The 23,254-nt window shown below is 45.1% G+C and overlaps 1 protein-coding gene across 2 annotated transcripts in view; it reads left to right on the forward strand.

The window, feature by feature from the left end:
• The first annotated feature begins 1,462 nt into the window (after positions 1–1,462).
• Positions 1,463–23,254, forward strand: part of Nid1 (nidogen 1) — a 73,097-nt gene continuing 51,305 nt past the window's right edge. Inside the window, 1 exon segment of one of the 2 annotated variants that reach the window (NM_001398520.2) lies at positions 1,463–1,722. In NM_001398520.2, coding sequence (NP_001385449.1) covers positions 1,498–1,722 — 225 coding nt within the window. In that variant the 5' untranslated portion in view covers positions 1,463–1,497. 2 annotated transcript variants of the gene reach the window in all.

Consider the following 23,254-nt stretch of genomic DNA (forward strand, 5'->3'; position numbering starts at 1 on the left):
TCCAGAACTGGAGAGATAGCTGGGTAAAGTGTTGGACATGCCAGCAGAAGGACCTGTTATTGATAACCTAAGAGGAAAACCTGAACATGGAACACTGAGTGCCTATGGAACCTGTTATTCTGACCTCTCAAGAGCTCAAATGAAAGGCCACCCCCATAGATCGATAACTTCGTGCTCAGAAGCTGTATTCCATTGGCCTCTTCATGATTTTGCTGGTCCAAGGCTCACTACTCAGCCCCATCCCACATGATTTTCTGTATATTAGGAGAACTAATGGAGGTTCCAGGCCTTTACTGTCAGCCGCTGAGAGGAAACAGGGGCATCCTGTTGGCCCCTCTGAGTCAAGGGTCAGATAGCCCACACCCCAGCATCCTCTTCCCTTGCTTTCAAAGCCAGCACTAGTTTTCCAGCCTTCCGGTGGAATTCAACTTTAAATTCAACTTTAACTTCATTTCTTCTAGGTTTCATTCTTTCTCTCACACAGCGATATCAATTAATTTTCTCTCCATCTCAACCTCTTCCCTTCTTACGGGTCACCCCCAGTCCCCAGCAAGGTTGTTCCAGTGGTTTCTCTCTATATTTTCACTTAAGGTGCCACATTAATGATCAGCAGCTGATTGGAAATATCACTTAAAAGTTCTCTTTATCTAGGATTGTCCAGGATTCTCTGAGTCTTTAGGGGAGCTCAGATTCTCAGATTTGTTATTCAACTTTTCTTGGATCATCCCTCCCAATTTTTCTGCGAGGAGAGATAATGAGGTCCCTGGAACCCACCCTGTTCCCACCTTTCTCTAGCCTCCGATGAAACTGCAAGGCTTCCAGAAGACCTGCTTTGATTCCCAGCATGCCACACAGAAGCTTTCTCTGGTCAATTACTCCAGTCCCAAACTGTTTTTTATTGCCTGGAGTCCAAGGAAATCTGAATTTGAATTGTGTCTTTGTGGCTTTGGCAGGTGTGGGTTCTTGTTTTCAGCGGAATTCTATAACTTAAGGAAGCCAGAATCAGGAATTCGAAAAATGCTCAATCAGTGATTGGATGAGTAAAGTCCCACACATTTGTTAGGCCTTTTGCTCAATTCCAGCATCCGCTCAGTCTCCTTTCGAGGGTGGGCTCTGTCCCAGGCCCCAGAGTGTTTGTTTCCTGGTTGCCTGCTCTCCAGGAACTTGCCTAACTGCATAATGCTGTTGCAGAATTCCTTCTTTCTGGATAGGAGCCCACCGTCGGGTAGGATCCGGAATGCAAGGAGCCAACGCCCACTGCTGCGCGGGGGACCTCGGTGTCGCCCCTCTTCCTCCTACTTGCTGCCATTGGTAGACAGGGCGGGTGGAGTGGGCGGGCCCTGCCCTTAGCCCCTCCGTTCCCCTCCCCATTTCCAGGGGTGGGGACGAGGGGAGGCGGGAGGTGAGGAGGGATTGCGGAGGGGCGTAGGGTTACATCTCCGCCTCCTCCGCCTGAGCTGCTAAACCGCCAGGATTGCGGGACCATAGTTGGGAAACATGCTGGACGCGAGCGGCTGGAGTTGGGAGATGTGGACGTGGGCGCTGCTGCAGTTGCTGCTGCTGGCGGGGCCGGCAGGCTGTCTGAGCCGCCAGGAGCTTTTCCCCTTCGGCCCTGGGCAGGGGGACCTAGAGCTGGAGGCCGGGGACGACGTGGTGTCCCCCTCCCTGGAACTGATCGGAGAACTGAGCTTCTATGATCGTTCGGACATCACGTCGGTCTATGTGAGTTGGGGCCGGGTGGAGAGGAAGGCCAGGGTATGCTGGGGGCGCCAGTCCAGAAAGACAGATGTGGGACCTGGGCGTCGCCCTCGGGGACCCGAGCGCTAGCTGTCCGGGTGCGGGGCTCTCCGTTGGGTCTGCGCATCTAGAGGATCGCATTGCCGCCTGTCACCCCCAGTAACACTCGAAGTCTAGGATGGCATCTGCCTCGGGGATCCAAAAATCTCCTCGTGCGCCCTGCCTGGACCTGGAGACCTCCGGTAGAGTTTTCCTTCTCGATTCTGCCTTCCTTCTGGGGTAGGTCCTAGTACCCCACAGCGCAATGGCCCAGAGTTGGGTTGTATCCTGTGCCTAGGGACTCCGCCGATGGCGAGCTGGAAAGGACAGAGGAACCCCCTTGCTCAGCCCCAGAGTTCCGTGGACAGCCCCAGCATCTGTGTGCGTGGGTTTTGTTCTGACTCTGTCTTGGCAGAGATTCTGCTCTCTTAGTTGGGCTGGTTTCAGAGTACAGAGGTCAGGATTGGGGACGCAGGGCGCCCTGGTGATACAATTTCCTGTGGCTGAGGGTATCACCCAGGGGCCTCAGATGAGGAGCGGGACTTTATGACCTTTTAGCTCTCTTGAACCCCCCAGTTCTGGCAGAGCCTGGGCGTGCTGTCAGCCTGGTCAAGCTCTTTCGTGCCGCACCGGCACCCCATGTGGATTTGATATAAAATCTGTGTGCATTCCACAAGTGTGTGTGTGTGGGGGGGGGGGAGCTACACAGACGGTGTCTGGGGCCCGTCTTGCGGAGGAGTGGTTATTCCCCCAGCCTGGCCTGGGCAGAGAGCATGGGGTAACACCCACGTGCAGCTTGTCAGCTTTGCCTAGAAAGAATGGGTCACACCCACGAAAAGCTCTCACTCTTTGCTGGCTGGTTGCCCTGTACCCAGCGTGGGAAGCCTGGAGAAGCCTATAGACTTTAGCATGCTTTGAAATACACATCGTGAAGTCCTCCACCTTACCAAAGAAAACAACGTGATGAAACACACATCAAAATATTAAAGCATATACACCAATTTTATGTAGTATTGAGGCTTCTCCCTCCTTCCCAGCCCCCCCCCCTCTATTAGGAAGGAGTTAGGAATCAAAACCAGAACTTCCTGCATGAAAGATAAGCACTCTGACAACTGCACTACATACCCTCTTGTTTCCTTTCAAACCACACTAAGTATAGCGGTAGCCTGAGCAATGGGTTTGGTAACTATCAAAAAGGGTGGCTCTGAGAAGCTATCTAAGGTGTAGTAATAGAGTCTGTCCGATTCCACATGAGGCGAGAAGGCGGGCAGGGGCCATAGCAGTACTTGCCTGAAATCCCACACTTGGGAGGTAAAGGCAGGAAGATCTGGAGTCAGGCCAGCCTGGACTATGGGATTTGTCTTTGAAAGCCAGGAAATAGCCTGTGAGGTGACTCAGTGGGTAAAAGGCACTTTATTTGTCCATCCTGACAACCTAAATTCATACCCCTATTCCTAGGTCCCACATAATGGAAGAAGAAAACTGACTCATCCAAGTTGTGTCATGGGTCGATCCACCCTTCCCTGTCCCCCTCACTCCTCCTAATTTTAAAAACTCCCCAAACAAGCAAAGCACCAGACCAAACAAGTCAGACAGAGGTAGGGGTCAAGAGACCTTAGCCTGATTTAACTCTGGTGCCGGAAGCCACCAAGGAAACCAGATGGAGAATATCCTGTGTCTAGCAGACACTCAAGCCTCAAGCCAAGTCAGGGACAGGAAGCAGAAGCTTGGAGACATTGGTTTACAAGGGGAAAGAGTAAAATAAATACATAAATGGACTGAAGGTGATGGCATAGACTTGTAATCTCAGCACTGAGGAGTAGAAGTAGGAGGATCATGAGTTTGAGTTTGAGGATATCCTGAGGTATAAGAAACTCTCTTGGGGTTGGGGATTTAGCTCAGTGGTAGAGTGCTTGCTAGGCAAGTGCAAGGCCCTGGGTTCGGTACCCAGCTCCGAAAAAAAGAAAAGAAAAAAAAAAACTCTTTCAATAAGCAAACAGAATTAAAATGGTTTTGAAGTTCTAAAAATGACAGCAATCCTTAATAATAATGCTCCAAGGAGGTAACTTCCCAAGTGTGGCCCAAGAACCTCTGAGGTCAAGGAATTCAGAAGGTCGGGATTATTCTTTTTCCCCTTATTGGTACTTTAAGAATGTGGATATCTGCCTGCATGTATGTCTGAGCACCACACATGTGCAGTGCCAGAAGATGCCAGAAAAGGGTAACAGATTCCCTCCTGGGACTGGGGAATCCCATCTGTATGTTGGGGATGGAACCTGGGTTAACTGTTCTTAACTGCTGCCCATCTCTCCAGCCTGTTATTTATTTTGTTAAGCATGGTGATGATGATGGTGATGATGGTGGTGGTGATGATGATGATGATGATGATGATGATGATGGTGTGATGATGTGTCTGGGCACATATGTCATGGCATATGTGTGGAGCCTAGAAGACAACCTTTCGAATGGGTTTTCTTCTGCTACTGCGAGCTGCAGAGATGGGATTTAGGTAACTCAAGACTTCAGGCTGTGAGGCAAGAGCCTTTATCTGCTGTGCCATCTTGCTAACCCCAACTGCTTTTGTACTTTAGTTGCTCAGGAATGTATGACAGAGTTCACTGGAGGATGCATGGTACCCACGTGTCTGTTCCTACAGGTCAAATGTAAAAGAAGCATCTGCCTTTCATTTAGTTGGACATCAGTTTGATTTGCTGACTCATGAAATAAAGTCTCATCTCTCTCCAAATGTGTTTTTGGTTGGGAAATATAATCACCTGCATTAAGATAATGTTGGTTTTGTTAACATGTAACATTCATTATTACAATGTTGTAAGTATTTAACTTGATCTTTGCTTACCTTTTCCATATTGATTAAATGTTGATTACTGTGTTTTGGGGAATTTTCAAAAACTATTAAGTGTTTAAAGGGCTCCTGAAGCCAAACTGCCTGAGGGCTAGTCATATATATGAATATCCAGACATTGAGTATAAGGACAGGAAGAAAGCATTGTTGGGAATGTCTTCCGGAAGAGTCAGGCACCATATTGGATGCTAGTGCCCTTCTGTGGACCTCATCAGAATCCCTCCCTGTTTCATGATGTGTGATTCCCCAAAGGAATGGTCCTCAGTGGTCATCAGTAGAGTCCAGCCAATAAAGCTAGCTGTTCACCAGATCCCATCCAGGGGCTGAGCCCCATCCAGAGCACTAAAGTACTGGTGATTTTGGACTGCCATGGCCCATGAACCTTAAACTCCCTGGGTGAGAGTTTTTCATAACTATTGTCAAGTTGTTCAGAGTAATGAAAATGTTTCCTGCCTTTGATTGGAATGTTGTCTCAGTTTGCACGCTTGCTATCATTGGGTGTGTAAGGCAGTGAAATAATTTCTAGACATGATTTTAGTGACTTTTAAATTATTTATCCATGAGTCATAAAGATGGATAAGCGAATTAGACATGATTTAATATTTCAGCCTGTTTTGTTCAAAGTACCTTCTACACAGTTGGGAATAGAATATCTTTAGCAACAATGATTATGGGCTAAAGTGCTTGCCCCACGAATGTGAGGACTGGGGTTTGATTCCCCAGAACTCAAAGGAGAAAAGGCAGGCATAGCAGCAAGTCTGCAATCTCAGCCCTTTGCAGAGGCAAAGACAGAGGATTCCTGGGTCTGGCTGGTCAGCGTTTCTAGCCTAATCAGCAAACCCCAGGTTCAGTGACAGACACTATCTCAAAAATTAAGGTGGAAAATGACTGAGCAAAACAACCCATTCAGACCTCTGGCTTTCAAATGCACAGGACTATGTGATTGTACACACATGTATATACATGTACAAACAGAAATTCATTGTATACAGTATACACATATATTCTCATGTGCACAAACACATATGAGCACACACGACCTTCTAGCTTTTCATGGGTAATACTGCTTCACTTACTACCTCATAGGACCTTCATGGACTGCTTATCTGAGGTTGCTACACTCAGGGGCTCTGGCCCAGGAAGGAAGATGGCTATTTCAGCCTATTTTAAACCCTGATCATCCAGCTTTAGCCTAGGTCTATGATTCCTAGATGAAAAGCATATGCTTCTCATTTTCCCTGATTTCCCAGTGGTTGAGCAATGACTGTGGTTGAATCTCAGAATCCAAGAGTATTAATTCCAGCAGGGACTGAAATATAATTGACTAATTATAGTGACCCACTTCTAATGGAAGCCAGATCATTTTTCTGATAAAGTAGCAGGTTAATGGAATGAAGAAGTTTGAGGAAAATTGTCCCCAGGTTAACTTTATTTGGGATTTTCAATACTTTTTCTTTTGCACGGTGGAGCAGGGCCCAGGCTAGTGGAGGGGTCTAGAAGTGCCCTGCAACATGACTGCAGCTACAAGATGATGGAGATTGGCTCTGGGAAGTGTAAGAGGCAGGGGCATGGTTCAGATATGGAGATATTGCTCCTTGTGAGATCCAGTCAAGAGCCAGGAATGGAACTTGGCATGTTCTTGGCAGGGACGGATTCTCATACAGGCTGCAGTCGTAGTGCTTATAACAGACCTTGGGTCCCAGCCGACAGAGATCCGTGTTTTTCTCTTGTAGTTGATGAACTTCATACTGCTCCCAGTGTGTCTGCACCCATCTGGCCTGTCTCTTAGCCATCCTGCTATAGCCTACCCTCTAAATGTGGGCTCAATACTCCTGCCTTCTTTCTCTCTCTGCACCCATTTCAATTTTTTATTTTATGAACTATTATTACTGTCCATGTTTGTATGTGTGTGGTGTGTGTGTGTGTGTGTGTGTGTGTGTGTGTGTGTGTGTGTGTGTGCTTGCAACAGTATAGGGAACAGAGTGTAGGTAAGAAGTACCACTGAATGGAGGAGAGGTCAGAGGCTACTTTGTGGCTTCCATTCTCCCATTCCACTGTAGGCTCCAGGGATAGAGCTCAGATCACCAAGCTTGTGGTGCAAAGGCTTTTACCTCGCTGGCCCCATCTAGGTACTGGCACTTCTTTTCTATCTAGAATGACACACATGTCTCTCCCAGAGGTGCCCCATCCTGCTGTTAGCTCTCAGATCTCATGCATCCTTTCCAAGAGGGTTCCATATTTGTCTTGAGGCATGCTAGAAAGATGTGAACAAATGCCGGTGGCCCCCAAAACAGACAAAAGAAATGATTCCACCTAAGTCTAGCTCAGCAAACCAAACAGTTTTGGGGTTTCTTACAGATGCTTGGGTTACTAAAAATCAGTCACTAAAAAGCCCATCAGAAGGCAAAGACACACCCCTTGACCTCAAGGCCAAATTTATACAAAGCCTGCACAGAGGCCACATTCTTCCAGGAATACTTAAATAACAGTTTACATCTCTGACTACTTTGATGTGTGTCTTCTGGTGTGTGCATGCTAGCATAATAACTCACAAAAACTGTATCCCTAGAGCTTCTACACAACTTGCAGGATGCTTGCTTCATAGAAGAGTCTCTGCATAGCAATTGTTTACTCTTCATATAAGCTTGTAGAGGGGGTCTTGTGAGTCTTGTAAGTTTCCTGAACTTGCTGAGCCTTCTTAGTTTTGAGGATGAAACATTTCATTTGGGAGGAATACATATGGGAAGGAATTCATTGGGAAGGAATACCTTTTTCCTCCCTTTGCTTCCTTTGCTGTCTTCCCAGTTAGTCTGAGCCCTATGAGGACACAGAACTTTACTGCCATATGACAGTCATTTCCAACACTTGTGTGTGTGTGTGTGTGTGTGTGTGTGTGTGTGTGTGTGTGTGTGTGTGTGCTTGCAACAGTATAGGGAACAGAGGGCTGTATGGGCCAGCTTATGTTTAGACACTATAACACTCATATGGATACCTGGCTTGGATCAAGATGGCTGATGGGGTGGGAACATAAGTTGACAAAAGATGGCCGACACTGAAAGTCTGAGGAACCCCAAAGTAGTCAGAGATGTAAACTGCTATATAAGTATTCCTGGCAGAATGTCGCCTCTGTGCAGGCTTTGTATAAATATGACCTTGAGGTCAGCGGGTGTGTCTTTGCTTTTGTCTTTACCAACCTGTCTGCGTTGTCTGTCTGTAGTCTAGTGTGCTTACTTCATTGTGGCTTGTCAGGTCTGCATATGCCTGAAAGCTTGTGGCTTATGTGTGTGGTGTGTGCCTCGATATCTTCAGGAGATCATGTGCCTAGTGGTCCTTGTGATAGCCCCTTGCTGGGAGTGATTAGAATGTGTTGCATTTGCCTGTGGCTAAGAACATCCTCTTCAATGGCCTGGACCCCTGTGAACCTACTCTTTCCCAAAACAGAGGTCAATATGAACTGGAACCTACCAGTTGGTAGATTGGCTGGCTAAGGAGCTCCAGGAATCCCACTGCCTCCACCTCCCAGAGCTGGGGTTACTGGCATGGGCTTTTAGGTAGGTGCTAGGGATCTGAACTTAGGTCCTCATGACGGCATACAGAAAATTTTCTGTTGAGCCATATCCTTAGCCTCTAGAATTTTCTTCAACAAATAAGAGAGGAATCAAAGAGGCAGAGAGAACCTGTAAAAGTTCTCAAAGAGACTTCAGAGACTGTTAATCATGGCTGGAGCCTGATTAAAACAATCTGGCCACACAAAGACCTCTTTCAGACGAACTACAATTTTCTCTTTTTCTTTCTCACTATGTTGAGGGCCAAACGCAGGGCCTCGCAGTTTAACTGTTCAGAACACTGGCAGGTGGGATGCTAGGGTATCCAGGATTTCATTTAAAATACCCCAAAAAAGCAGAGCATGGTGGTCAATGCCTGTGATCCCAGTATTCAGGAGGTGGAGGCAGGAGGATCACTGCAAGTTTAAAGCCAGCCTGGGCTACATGGTGAGACCTTATCTCAAGAAACCCAAAGCCAAACAAAACAACCACTACCAAAAATCCCCAGCCCTCCAAAAAAAAAAAAAAAAAAAAAAAACTTCAAAGAAAAAAAAAATAAAGACAGATTGAAGGGATTCTAGCCAGTTTGGGCCTGGCTTACTTGGCTCTGGCAGGCCTTGCCTTTCTCCCTAATTCCCTCTGCCTTGCTTTTTTTTTTTTTTTTTTTTGGTTCTTTTTTTTGGAGCTGGGGACCGAACCCAGGGCCTTGTGCTTCCTAGGCAAGGGCTCTACCACTGAGCTAAATCCCCAACCCCTCCCTCTGCCTTGCTTAAAACTATTCAATTATATCCTTAAAGCTAGCCAGCAAGGTTTATTCCCTTATTTGGCCACTTCCTCCTCCTGAGGACCAAGATCCAGCTATCAAAATATTGAAGAGCAGCAATCAAAAGCCCCCTTTGGCTCACCTAAGTAATATTTCCAATTAAAATTAAATACTCATCCTGACATGGGGTTTCCCCTTTTGCCTTTTTAAACTGCTATTATGTGGGCCACGTCTGGGCTACATCTGTCTCCTCTCTGTCCACTACCCAGAGGTAGTCCTTTGACCTCCAGGACAAAGAACCGTTCACCTTGCTCTCTCCCCTTCTCCCTCGTCCTCTCTTTCCTGTTTTTGTCTCTTATTCCCTGCTCTCTTTCTCTCTGGGACAAATGCATCTCCTTTGTGCTGAGAACACGGTCTTGGGGGTCCTAAGCTGATATACAGGTATGGTAGGAACAGAGGAAAATAAGAACTATGGTGTGCTAGGAATCACGAGAGCTACTGATGGATAGATGTGTGCTGGGGAGAGGATAAGTTTATATTCCAGGTCTGTTTGAAAATTCCCCTAAAGAGTAGTGTTTTACAAAAATGTTTTAGAAAAACTCTTCTGTCACACATCTGGAAAGGGGAATATTAGAGAGTGGAGAGGTGGGGAAGTAAATTCCATGGCTAGAGACCAGTTGCCAGGGTCAAGGTAAGGAGTGTGGTGGGGGAAGGTCAACGGTTGAGGCAGATTCTCCTGGTAGAAACAGGAGACTTGTTAGTACCCTGTGCATTTGATATTCTCTGCAGCCCAGGGAGGGGGCTCAGGCGAGAGCTGTGTGGTCCGGAGTTGCAGAGCAGGAAACATACATGCCCAAGGGCATGACCATGGCTGTCTCTTTCAGCCCCTAGTCCACTGTTCTTCATAACATACTGTCTTGAGTGCCAACTTCCTGCTTCCCTTCTTCCCTCCCTCCTTCCTGCCTCATTAGCTCTTGTTTTGAGCAGACTTCCAGGCCACATGAGTTGGGGCCATAGTGAGGAGTGACTTGCAGTTTGATCCTGCCTCTTACGATGCTCACAGCTGCATTACTACTGAAAGCACTGGGTTCTTGGTCCCTGAATGTTGACTTAACTGTCCACAGACAGATTATTTTCCTTCCTTCCTTCCTTCCGTCCTTCCTTCCTTCCTTCCTTCCTTCCTCCCTCCTTCCCTCCTTCGCTCCCTTCCTTCTCTTCTTCCCTTTTCTCCTTTCCTTCCTTCCTTCCTTCCTTCCTTCCTTCCTTCCTTCCTTCCTTCTTTCCATCCTTCCTTTCTTTCTTTCTTTGTCTCTTTCTGTTTCAAAAACGTAAAGAGGCAAGAGTCACCACAACTCTCATGGATACCACACCATGATAGTGACACTGATACTTGCTAACCTTTTTCGCTGTTCATTCCCAGCCAGAGTGGATTAATTCCATGCTTATTTCATTTCATGGAAGTATCCAAAATAAACTGTGTTTTTCATGATATATCAGCAGCAAATAGCACCTGTGTACCTGCTCCTGTAAGTGACTCTGTTGGTTCTTGAAATGGGAGCTAGACTGTTGCGTGGTAAGATTTGGTAGAAGGAGATCTCTATTGGGAGAAGAGCTGATTAATTTGGCTGTGATTGTGTAAACCTTTAATCCTTTAATCCCAGCACTGGGGAGGTAAAGGCAGGTGGATATCTTGAGTCAATTTAGTTTCAGGACAGCCAGAGTTACATGGTGAGGTTGTCACAAACAACAATAATAATAACAACAGCAACCCAGACAAAACCAGAGAGAGGGTTGGGAGGAGCTTTGAGCTTGTGGACCATCTTCCCAGAATGATTGCAACCTGGTAGGTGCCTTCTTCAAAGGAGGGCTGTGGCAGCAAGACACCAGTCTGACCTTCACCTAGTCTCAAGATCTTTCTCTGGTTTTGTAAATCTCAAAAACAGCATTGATTACTGTTGTCAAAAGTAGTTGTTTCTTCTCCCAATCTTTTAATCTTTGTATGTGCACCATGACACACATGTGGAGGCCAGAGGACAAGGGTGGGGGGGTCTTCACCATCCATGTTGTTTAAGGCAGGGTTTCTTGGTTGTTTATCATTGTGTGCACCAGGCTAGCTGGCCTTGAACTTCTGTGTTGTTTTCTGTCTCTGCTTCCCATCTTGACATAGGAATATGGGCTTGCAGACGTGCTGTTACTATGTGGCTTTGCATGGGTTCTGGGGATCTGGATTCGGGTTTTTAGGCTTGTGTGTTAAGTTCTTTGCTCATTGAACCCTCTCCCAAAGACCCTCTCCTTAGCTGTGTGTGTGTGTGTGCGTGTGTGTGTGTGTGTGTGTGTGTGTGTGTGTGTGTGTGTGTGTGTGTGGTGTACTAGTGAGTGCAGTTATCCTCAGAGGCCAGAAGAGGGTGTCAGCTGGAATTACAGAGAGCTATGAGCTGCCTGACATGGGTTCTGGGAACCTAACTCTACATAATCAGTGTGTGCTCTTAACTACTGAGCCATCTGTCCAGCCCCATGTGCAACTTTGATATGCTATTTGGGGGACAGACTGGAAGGAGTGCTGCCCAGAGAAGGACCAGAATCAGTTGATGTTCAGTAAGGAGGTTGGTATAAGAGAGGGAGAGATGAGGATTTTATGTGTGTGTGTGTGTGTGTGTGTGTGTGTGTGTGTGTGTGTGTATTTTTTTTTTTCGGAGCTGAGGACCGAACCCAGGGCTTTGTGCTTGCTAGGCAAGCGCTCTACCACTGAGCTAAATTCCCAACCCCTTAACTACCACTGAGCTAAATCCCCAACCCCTTAATTTTTGTTTTAAGGATGATCCCAGTCTTCAAATGCTGGGATTACCTGAGAGAGCTACTCTACTCAACTTGTAAAATCAGGTTTTGATATTTAGCTTCAAAGTAAAAACAAGAACAACAGCAAAAGACAAACACATAAACAACAAAATCCCAAAACAAAACAAATCAAGACACACCCCCAGAACAATACAAACCATTATATTAATACCATACTTGATTACCATAATCAGTAATTCCTTTTTTTTTTTTCTTTTTTTTCCGGAGCTGGGGACCAAACCCAGGGCCTTGCGCTTGCTAGGCAAGTGCTCTACCACTGAGCTAAATCCCCAACCCCATAATAATCAGTAATTCCTTACCACCAAGTTATGCTCAAGCTGCTTGAAAATTCTTAGGGCTGGAGAGATGGCTCAGTGGTTATAAGCACTGACTGCTCTTCCAGAGGTCCTGAGTCCAATTCACAGCACCCACATGGTGGCTCACAACCATCTGTAATGGGATTTGATGCCCTCTTCTGGTGTGTCTGAAGACAGCGACAGTGTACTCACATATATAAAATAAATAAATCTTAAAAATAATTCTTGAATATCTGGGAGATGGTGGCACATGCTCAGCACTCAGGAAGCAGAGACAGGCAGATTTCTGTGAGTTTAAGACCATCCTGGCTCTTCAGAGCAAGGACAGCCAGGGATATATAAAGAAACCTTATCTTGAAAAAAAACAACCAACCAACCAACCAAACAAACAAACAAACAAACAAAACAAACCAACCAACCAACCAACCAAACAAACAACAACAAAAAAAAAAAAACGAAGAAAAACTTCTTGAATATCCCCAAAGCTGCCCTTTACAAATTTAAGCCAGGGATTAAAAAACAAGCTCACAGAACTTTGTTGTGTCTCCCCGCTTTGTTCAAGCTCCAAAGCTCGTTAAAGAATCACTGCCTTCTCGAGGTCCCCAGCTCCGAAAAAAAGAAAAGAAAAAAAAAAAAAAAAAAAAAGAATCACTGCCTTTTGTCCTGTAGAATGTTCTAGGCCTGCATTCCACTGTTTCTTTGTCTTAAAATTTAATTGTTATTCCATTGTGGCATTTCCTGGAAATGGTTATTGGATCCTGTTCTGAAATTATTCAGGTTAAACATTTTTATCCTTTAGATTTGGGAGAACCGAGGAGATAGTTCAGGGGTCGAGCGCTTGCCCAGCATGCATGAGGTTCTTGGTTCAAGTCCCATTCCCACAAAAAGCAAAATAAAGTAATAAAATTAATCTGGGAGCTAGCAATCTACTCAATGGTTCATTTTTAAAGAGCTTTTTAATACACAGGGAAAAATGAAGTTTTGACTAAGTCGTGGCTAGCAAGCTACAGCGATCCTCCTACTGTTTCAGGGTGACCCTTCAGACATGACACCAGGTTAGAGGCAAGAGCTTCCAGGCCCATATTTTGTGGTGCTGGGGATCTAAACTAGGGTCCTCATGTTTGTGTAGCAATCCCTTTGCCCGCTGGGCCCTCTTCTGAACCCTTTGTACCTCTCTCTTCCCTTGTTTTATATATCCCTGACAACCCTTAATACTTTTTGTTTGTTTTGTTTTATGAGACACTTACTCAGGCTGGCCTGGGATTTACTATGTAGCCTAGAATGGCTTCAAATTTATCACAATGCTTACACCTAAAATCCTATGTATTTAAGCCAGTATGGCTGACTTCTATTTTTTTCTTTTTAAGTTACAGCTTTATTGAGATAGAATTCATGTGCAGAAAAATTCCTATTCCCTCCCCCTTTTTGAGATAAGAGGATCAGGTAGCCCAGGGTAGCATTTAATTCACCACATACCCACAGTTGGCCTTGAACTCCTAAACTTCCAGCATCCACCTTCTAAGTGTTAGGATTATGTAATCCTACTACACCTGTCAAAAATACCAATACACCTGTCAAACATCTACCCTTCAAAAATACATGTAGTTTGGGCCAGCGAGATGGCTCAGCCAGAAAGGGTGTTTGCCATCCAGATTGACAATCTGAACTTGATCTCTGAAACCACATGATGGGAGGAGAGAACTGACTTCTAAAAATTGTCCTTTGACCTCCGCAGGCATCCATGGCATGGGTTACATGAGGAAAGTAGGCTGACACACTACATTGATCTGAGCATACAGAAAGCTGAGGAAGGAGGAAGGGTTTGAGGTCATCTTGGGCTATATGAGAAGGCTGCCCCAAAAACAAAGCAAAAATAAAAATCCAGTGGCTTTTAGTCTGTTCAGAGAATGACACACCACTATAGAAATTACTCTAGAATGTTTTGATCAGCCTGTAGGCAAATCCTGTGCCTAGCAGTCACTTTATGTTTCTCCTCCCAAATCCCCAGTCTGTTTTCTCCATGGATGTCCCCTTCTGGACATTTCAGAAAAATGGATTGTGTAGCCTTTCATGGGTGACTTCCAATGGGTGTAGCACAATGTTTGCAGAATTCATCCATGCTGTAGAATGTGTTTAGAATTTACTCTTTTGTGTTTGGATAATTTCCTAGTTAATTTTGACACAAACTAGAGTTGTTTGGAGAAAGGGAACCTCAGTGGAGGAATTGTCTCTGTCAGATTGGCCCATGCGAATGTCTGTGAGGCATTTTCTTGATTAATGATTCATGTGGGATGGCCCACTGTAGGTGGTAATGAGTTGTATAAGAAAGTAAATCGAGCAAACCACAGGGAGAAACCAGCAATTAATATTCTTCCATGGTCTTTGCTTTAGTTCCTGCCTCCAGGTTTGAGCCTTGAGTTCATGCCCGGATTTTCCTTAGGGGTTGACTGTGATCTGGACTGTGATTCCTACCTGTAAGCCAAATAAACTCTTAGCTTCCTATGACACTTTGGTTATGATGTTTACCACCTAACTAGGACAGCATCCTTACCACCATCTTAATTTAATTGTTTAAATTTTTTTGAGACAAGGATTTATATACTCCTGATTCTTGAAATCAGTATTCAGTTAAGGATAGATAACCTTGAAGCCTTGTTCTCTTGCCTTTACCTCCCAGGTGATGACATTGTAGGCATGAAGCAGAAGCAAGACTGTCCAGGGAACAGAGAAGACTAAGGGGTGAGAGGCAGAAGGGTAGGGGGCTGGGGGTGTGGCAATATGCTCAAAGTCTGTTACACACATGCTGGAAATGGCCTTGTGCAACCTTGCATGAAAAGTAATGCAAAGAGCCTTTTCTCATTGGGGCGTGTGTGTGTGTGTGTGTGTGTGTGTGTGTGTGTGTGTGTGTATGTGTGTGTGCTGGGGGTGGGCCTCCTGGAAAGACAAGAAATATAAAGCATTAAGTATGGCGGTCTTGCCCCTCAATGTTGAAACTTGAATTAAGGACTTCCTGTAGTAACAGTCTCCCAGGTAAGGCCCTGGTGTCTGCACCCAGTGCTGGAGAAACACACAGCTTTGCCTAGAGATTAGGGCTTCCACGGGGCCTTTACTTTCTATGTAGTCCATGCTGGTCTCGAACTCAGTGTTCATCTTGCTTCATCTTCCCTAGTGGGGAATTTACAAAGGTGCACCCCCATGCCTAGCTAGCAATTATTTGTGTCAGAAAATTATCCTTGGTAGAGATTCTCACAGAAGAGATGAACAACCTATCTAAAATCTCTCATTAGACACAACTGGGTTAGGTTGAAAAAAACCAAACCAAACCAAAACCAAATGGTGACTGTGACCCGAGGCTGTCCCTGTCTTTATTTGGTAATCCCTTTGTTTCTATTTCTAATTTAAGTCAGAGGCATTTTCTCTGGCTCATGGGTTAATGGAAAACATTTGCAATCTCGAGTACCGGAGTGTTCTGCACTTCTAGTGTCTGGTCTCAGGCAACTGAAGAGCTGAAGTTCATTTTTTTTTTCTCAACCCAAGAGTGAAGGGGATGTTCTACCCACCTCACAAAGTTTAATGAATTGTCAGAGCAATAACTACTTCAAGCAGGAAGGTACAGTAGTAGCTGGAGTTTTCAGGGTAAAAACCAACTAGTAAAGCTCGGCCACCCATCTTGATATACCAACTAGAGAGACCAATAATGGCAAAAGGCAAATAGATTTGTTCAATATGGCAATGTTGAGAGGAGCAGATAAGGGGAACTAGCAACATCAAGTTGGGCTACTGGCTTTAGGCTTCCATACAGAAGGGATTAGGACAAGAAATGTGCATAACTATGCACTCTAGTCTTGGTGTGGGCTCCTTTATCATCATTTCAAGTCTGGATACTTAAAGGTGGTCCTGAAGAAGTACTTGTTGCTTGGTGGTCCCAAAGAAGTATTTGTTGCTTAAGGAGACAGAATGTCCTAGGGAGATGCTCTCCTCTGCTCCAGGGTGCAGCCTCACCCTCATGGATAATTGTCCTCATCTGAGAGTGGATGGAGGCTTTATTGAGATGTTCTCTGGGAACTGAAGGTGGCTGTGCTTTGAGCCTTGAAGGGGAATGAGATGGATCACGGAACAGAGTCAAGCAGGTATGAGTCAAAGTGAAGGACACAGAAGTGAGAGGAGGGCCAGGATGGTAGACTTTCCTTCTGCTTCTAATTACCTTGTGGGCCCAATCGGTGCTCTTGGGCAGAAGGGTCTAAGTGCCTGTGTTGCTCAGACGGACAGTGAGGCCCCAGATTTACCTCTGAAATCAACCCCTCCTCCATTATAAATAGATTTGGTTATTTCCTAGTCTTGTTTTTTCCATGCTTTTTTTTTTTTTTTTTTTTTTTTTTTTTATGGGCCCTTCCCAGTTTCCAGCTTTTTCTAGCTGGAAACATCACACACACACACACACACACACACACACACACACACACACACACACACACACACCCCGCCCCCCGTGCAACCTCCACTTCTATGCTCAATGTCCCTAAACTAAGTAGCTACATAAAAGCAGAAAATGTCTGGGTATACTTCCTGCAGATGCTAGCTGCTGCTTCACCCAGTGGCTGTGTGAACAAGTTAACTTAAGGGCTTGTCAGTCCTCCATTACATATGTGTGAATAGCAGACTTGTAATGGAATGCCCATTATGTTAAATGTTTACAAATGTGCACAGCCATTGGAAAGGACCTCACACTCAGCACACACCCCAGACCCGTTTGTTCCCTTGCCATTGTTTATTCTAAATTATCTGAGCCTGAGTTCCCACCATCTCCCACCCAGGGAGTTCTGCTTTCTTCAAGTTTCATTGTCTACCCTGCGCAACTGTTTGTGTTTCTCAAGCCACTCTGTTTCTTATTTGGGTCTACCTCAAGCATTCTCTGACCACACTGTTTTGGAGAAGACCCACCCCCAACCCCCCAGAATTGTAGGCTGCCCTGGGGACTGCCACTAGTTGCATTTAAGCCAAGAAAGATGCATGTCAGCCCTCTTCTGTGCATTTATGTGGAATCTGGCATGATTTCCTTCCACTGACCGTCTGCAAAGACCACTCTCAATGATTCCTGATGTCTGTATGTTCACATTAGTGTTGGAAAAGAGGCAGGAAATGCTTTTAAAACAGGAAGCACCCTTCCATTCCAAGTGGCTCTGACCACCTCCTCTGCAGCTGAGTTGAAACAATTAGACCTAAGTGGTTCCAACTGTTGCTCATGTAGGGCTTGTATGTGTGTGATATAATTGACATGGACTAGTCTAGGGCAGGTGATGAAAAGCCAAGTGGTTTGGTGTATGTGAGAATGAGTGAGTTAAATCCTGAACTAGCAGTATCTTCACTCTCTAGGGCAGTATCTGAATCTGTCTACACGCTGAAAGTGGATGGTTTTCAATGAATTCCTTCTTACCCCATAATACAACATTATCAAGTATCTTTCTTAGGTAATGTTGTTTAGTATGAGTTAAGTTGTCACTGGAATTTCAGGGCAAGAGGCTTCCAGCCCTCCCAAAATGCTGAGCCACCCATCTACAGTAAATGAAAGGGATTTAGTAATGCTAAAAGGTAGAGAATGGAGGTTTACTCAATGTGGCCACACTGGGAGGAGGGTACTGTAGCCATCTACCTTCTAGGTGATGTGAGCTTTAGAGAAAGAGTTAGAGCAGGGAGCAGTCCTTATGTAGGTGTAAGTTTGTTGATCATGATATTTACTTCGGTTCTGTGAAGTGGTCCAAATCCTTTATGAAGAAGTCTGGCTAGCTCCTACCATATGCTCACTCCTACTTTAGCCATAGACAGATGCCCTCTTCTGGGGCTGAGGGGCAGGGCCCTGTCCCAAGAGGGTCTGCTACTGTGGAAGTTCAGAGGAACGGAAGAGGAAAGGTTAAAGATATTGACTTGGTTTCCATATCTTCAGGCAGAGTACAGACAAATGAAGGCAAAAATGGCCAGGCTTCCATTCAGTTATTCTGAGATACCTAAGTGACTGTTTCAATAATAATAATAATAATAATAATAATAATAATAATAATAATATAACGCCCTTAATTATTATTCTGTGATTCAGATGGATTTTCTCAGAAACATGCTCAAACTAGGGTATTTGGTGTTTTGTTTGCTTTTTTAAAAAAAAAATCTTTGTGCGTATGTGTACATATGTGTGTTCATACATATGAATAGAATACATGCATGCTATGGTACACATGACATCAGGACAACCTCAGGTATGGAGCCTCACCTCTCAGCTTGCTTGAGATAGATCTCTTGTTCAGTGCTGTATATGTTAGACTAGCTAGCTACCCAGTGAGCTTCCAGAGATTTTCTTATCTCCTCCCTGTAGGAATGCCCACTTGACAAGCACTTTACTTGAGGCTATCTCTTTTGCTCTGTTTTGGAAGGGTCTCATGTAACTCAGGTTAGCCTAGAACTCTCTGTGTAGCTGTGGCTGGCTTTGAACTTCTGGTGCTCCTCTGTTTACCCTCCCAAGTCCTGGAATTACAGGTGTACACCACTACACCTGTTTCATGCAGTGCCGGTGGTTAAAGCCAGGGCTTGGTGCATGGCAGGCAAACCGTCTATCAACTGAGCTGTAGCCCCAGACTTCATCACAGGTATGGTGGACACAACATTGGTGTCTGCTGCACGATGCTTTTGTTAATATTAGTTTCCTTCTAGACTCTGGAGCAGTTCTGGAATGCCAGCGGACAATGTGGCTTTTGATTAACTTTAGTTAATAGACGTTGATTTGCCACAACCTTCTGCTCATTAGCCCAGGGCGAGTGACATGCTTGATTCCGGCTGGATGGCTAGGAGGGAGGCCTGGCTGGGAAGGAATGCCATGCAGTGATGCTGACCTCTTGTTTGTTTTTGCTTCTGTTATTTGTGCTTTGGGTGCCAGGGCCCCACAATTTACTGCAAGGCTAATGTCAAGAAACCCTTCTTTATGTTTGGGTTTCTTTTTCAGCCTTACATTTACGTCTTTAATCCATTTCCAGTTAATTTTTGTAGGTGCTGTAAAATAAGGAGTCCCTCCTTATTACTTTAAATGGGCAGATCCAGTTTCCCTGGCACCGCATATTGAAGAGAATGCCCTGTACCATGCATGCTGTGTTCTTGGCAGGCTTGTGAGATCTCGGTTGACTGTGTATGTTTAGGCTTATTGCTGCTCCCCATTCCCCCTGTTACCCCACTTCTTCATAGGCCTCCGAGTCCCTGTGTGGTCCATGCACCCCACATGTCTGCCAGCTTTGTTAGGAAGCTTGATGCTAGGCATTTCACAGTCTATATGGCATATTTATGTGCTTCTGAGGGTCCATTATACCTCATTGTAGTTGGAAAACAGAACAGTCAGTCAGAAGTTGGCCCGTTCATTATTGTTGTTGTGAAGCAGTTTCCTCTGGGGCTGTCATGGCCCTTGCCTTCACTGAGCAAGGACTTACAGAATACCTGACTATGCCAAAAAAACAAGCAAAAAAATCCAGGGGTAGTTAAGTCTGTGGTAGTCACAATGAGCCTTGCTCACATTTCCTTGTAGAAGAAGTAGTTTCTTCAGTCTATTACTACCCTATCTGAGCTGAACAAATATTTCTTGTGTTAGCTTCTTGAGACAGGCTTCTCTATATAGCCCCCTGGCTGTGCTAGAACTTGCTCTGTAGACCAGGCTGGCCTCAAACTCACAGGGATCTGCCTGCCTCTGCCTCCTGAGTGCTGAGATTAAAGGTGTGTGTGTGTGTGTGTGTGTGTGTGTGTGTGTGTGTGTGTGTGTACACTACCACCTCCCAGCTTTAGTTTATATTTTTTTAAAGGTTTACTCTTTAGCCTGGTGTGGTGGTGCATACCTTTAATCGCAGCATTCAGGAGACAGGTGGGTGGATCTCTATGAGTTCACACCCATCCTACTCTTCAGAGTGAGTTCTAGACCAGCTAGGGCTGCATGGTGAGGTCCTAAAAATCATTTTTATTATTTTTAATTATGTTTATGAGTATGTATCTATATGCGGATGTCTGTACATAAGTGCAGTCGTCTCTTGTGTCCAGAGGCATCACGTGCCCTGGAACTGGAGCTACCAGTACCTGATAGCTGTCTGACATGAATGCTGAAACTAAACTTTGGGTCATTTGGACAAACTATATGCTCCTAACCACCAAGCCATGTCTCCACCCCCTTTATTAATATTTTAAAATATGGAACACGTCAGTTTGTCATGTCATCTTTAGGGCATGCTAATCTTTGTATTTTAGTATATGTGCTGCTGGAGGGAACACTCTTGGAAAAGTTTTTTTTAATTAATTTTTTTTTTTCCGGAGCTGGGGACCGAACCCAGGGCCGTGTGCTTATTAGGCAAGCGCTCTACCACTGAGCTAAATCCCCAACCTCTCCCCACTTTTTTTTTAACTTAAATTTTTAAAAAATTATTATTACCACACGTGTGTGTGTGTGTGTGTGTGTGTGTGTGTGTGTGCGCGCGCGAGTGCGCGCGCCACAGCACACATCTGGAGGCCAGAAGATCACTTGTAGGAGTCTTTTCTTTCCTTCTGTCTTGTGGATTCTGTGGATGGGACTGAGGTACTCCAGCTTGGCAGCAAGTGTGCCTTTACCCACAGAGCATTCTCACCTGCCCATGAATACATTTTTTTTAATGTGTCCCCAGGAAAAGTCACAGGACACTTACCTCTTTGGAGAAACTAATCCTATTTTAGAAAACTTCCAAACATTAAAAAATAAAATAGAGTGATCTCCCACATCCTCATTTCCCAACTTCAACAAACATCAACCCGTGACTGACAGTGCTTCATTTGTAACAGCACATGCCTGTCCTATTCAATTATCCACCCCAAACTGGGTTATAAAGCAAATCTTAAACGTTTTATTTCCTTGTAAATACTTTGGAATTTATCTCAAAAAGACCCTTTAAAAATAACAAAAGTGTCACATTAACATCTAAATACTGTAATCCCTCTCCCTCCCTTTCTCTGCCTGTCTGAGCCCCCTGTTGCCTACCCCCACGTCCCCACTCCCAACAATGGCTGTGTAGCGTTGTCTGTCCTGGAAATCGCTATATAGATCAGGCTGGCTATGAAATCAAAGTGGCCCACCTGCCTCTCACCTTGAGAGTCAATACACTTGGCTTCTTTTTTTCTTTTCAGTGACTGGCTTAAATCAGAATCTAGCCAAATCGTATTTCATGTATATACATCCTTCTTAGGACTTCTTTCTTTTCAAAGACAGCACAAGCAGGCCTAAGTAACTCTAAGTAGCAAAGGATGTCTCTGAACAACTGATTTTCCTGACTCCAGTGACCAGTGGATGGGGTTACCACACCCAGTTTATACAGTGCTGGGAACCCTGTAAATGGAGCCTCACCATGTGAGTTCCCTTGTGTGCTCTGAGGGACTATAGGGCTGCCATTCTCTGCTCTGTATGCTTGATTCAGTGGGGCTCATTCCAGGCATTTCCAAAGCAGCCTACATGCACAGATCTTGTCCTTTACTGCTGGTCCCTGCCCTGTACCCTGGAGGAAGTCAAGAAGCTGGAAGGGACATTAGGAGACATATAAGCTTTGGAGCTGCACTGATGACTATGACACAGGGTCACTGACCCCTGGTTGCTGAGTGCATACTGCAAAGACCCGCACACAGGGCTTAAGGGAACAGGAAGCAGAGGTAGCCTGAGGGGGAGGAGTGAAGTTTAAGGAGGAGCCTGTGAAAGGAGCCTGTGGTGATGGTGGAGACCTCTGAGCAGCTGCTATTTCAGCTGCTTGAAGGACAGGATGGGCCAGTCAGGGAACCCAGACACTGGGAATGCTGGGAATGCTGGGACTGTAGGGAAAGAGTTAGTATAGGGAAATGAGAAAGGCAAAGGAACCAAACTGGCATGCAGACTAAGGCCTGTAATCACATCATTTGGGAGGTGGAGGCAGGAAGATCAGGGGTTCAAGGTCATCTTTAGTTTCAGGTTAGCCCTCTCCAAAACAAGCAAAAACAAGCAACAATATAACAACAAACCCAAACCGAGATACTTCCCAAGTGTCCCAGTTGCTACAGGTGGGAGAATGCAGCCGTGACTAATTGCATGGATTCTGGCTGGGTGGGAAGCTTCATGCCTAACAGGGAAACATTGTTCCACCAAGTTGGTTACTCTTTGACATATTTCCAAAAATAGTTTAAAGGGAGAAGCCTGAAGTCAGAAATCATCAGAAACCTGGTTATTTAGCTTCTTATAGCACCTCTCTCTGAATTTGGCTTTCTTCATTCTCACAGATGTTTGAGTTGAAGGTCAGACTGGCCGAAGAAACAGCTTTCCCAGTAATAATACCAAGGAGAGTTATGTGATCTGGCGTCACATAGTCACCCAAGGTCCTTGCATGAAATTTGATTTCTAAAGCAAGCATGCCTTGTGAAAATAGAATCATTCCAGTGCCCAGATTCCAAAGAATAGATGTTACCAGGAGGGTTTTCAGGATTGTTAGATGATTTTGAATTTCTGGAAAATAGCCTTGTGGAAGGGAGCTGTCTATATGTGGTCTCCACAGAATTGCTTCCTACCAGCAGCCAGTCACTGCCAACTTCTGGGATCTGCTTGAGAAAGTGAGCAGTTTCCCACGCTCCCCCATCACAGCAGTTGGGATGTTTGTGTTGGGGGAGGTTAGATGTTGTGAATTGGGCTGCAGGAAGCGTCTTGCATGATTGCCATCTCTGCAGACTGTCAGTTTATTCTGGAAGAGTCTTAGCTGCTGCTAAGTGATGGAAAATATGCTACGTGAGGTAAAATTAATAGCCCGTGACATTTATGAAAAGAGATGGTTTTAGGATAGAGTAATGTAGTAGCCCATGGATAGAGGGCTCACCTGGCATACACAAAGTCCTGGGTTCCATTCTCTCACATAGTATAAACTGGAAGTGATAGTGTATACCTATAATCATAACACTTGTGGGGTAAAGGCAGGAGGGTCAGAAGTTCAAGGTCAGGAGGCTCAGTGGTTCAGCACCTGAGTGTGAAGCCCTAAAGTCAACTCTCAGGACTCTAATAAAAAAATAATTGGATAAATAAGTTTATTGCTTAATTAAAAATAAATGATGCTTTTGTTAAGTTCCAAAGCTCTAGAGTTCTTCGTTTGTTTGTTTTTGTTTT

The sequence above is a fragment of the Rattus norvegicus genome, chromosome 17 (assembly GCF_021556685.1).
Source record: "Rattus norvegicus strain SHRSP/BbbUtx chromosome 17, alternate assembly SHRSP_T2T, whole genome shotgun sequence".
Classification (NCBI taxonomy): Eukaryota; Metazoa; Chordata; class Mammalia; order Rodentia; family Muridae; genus Rattus; species Rattus norvegicus.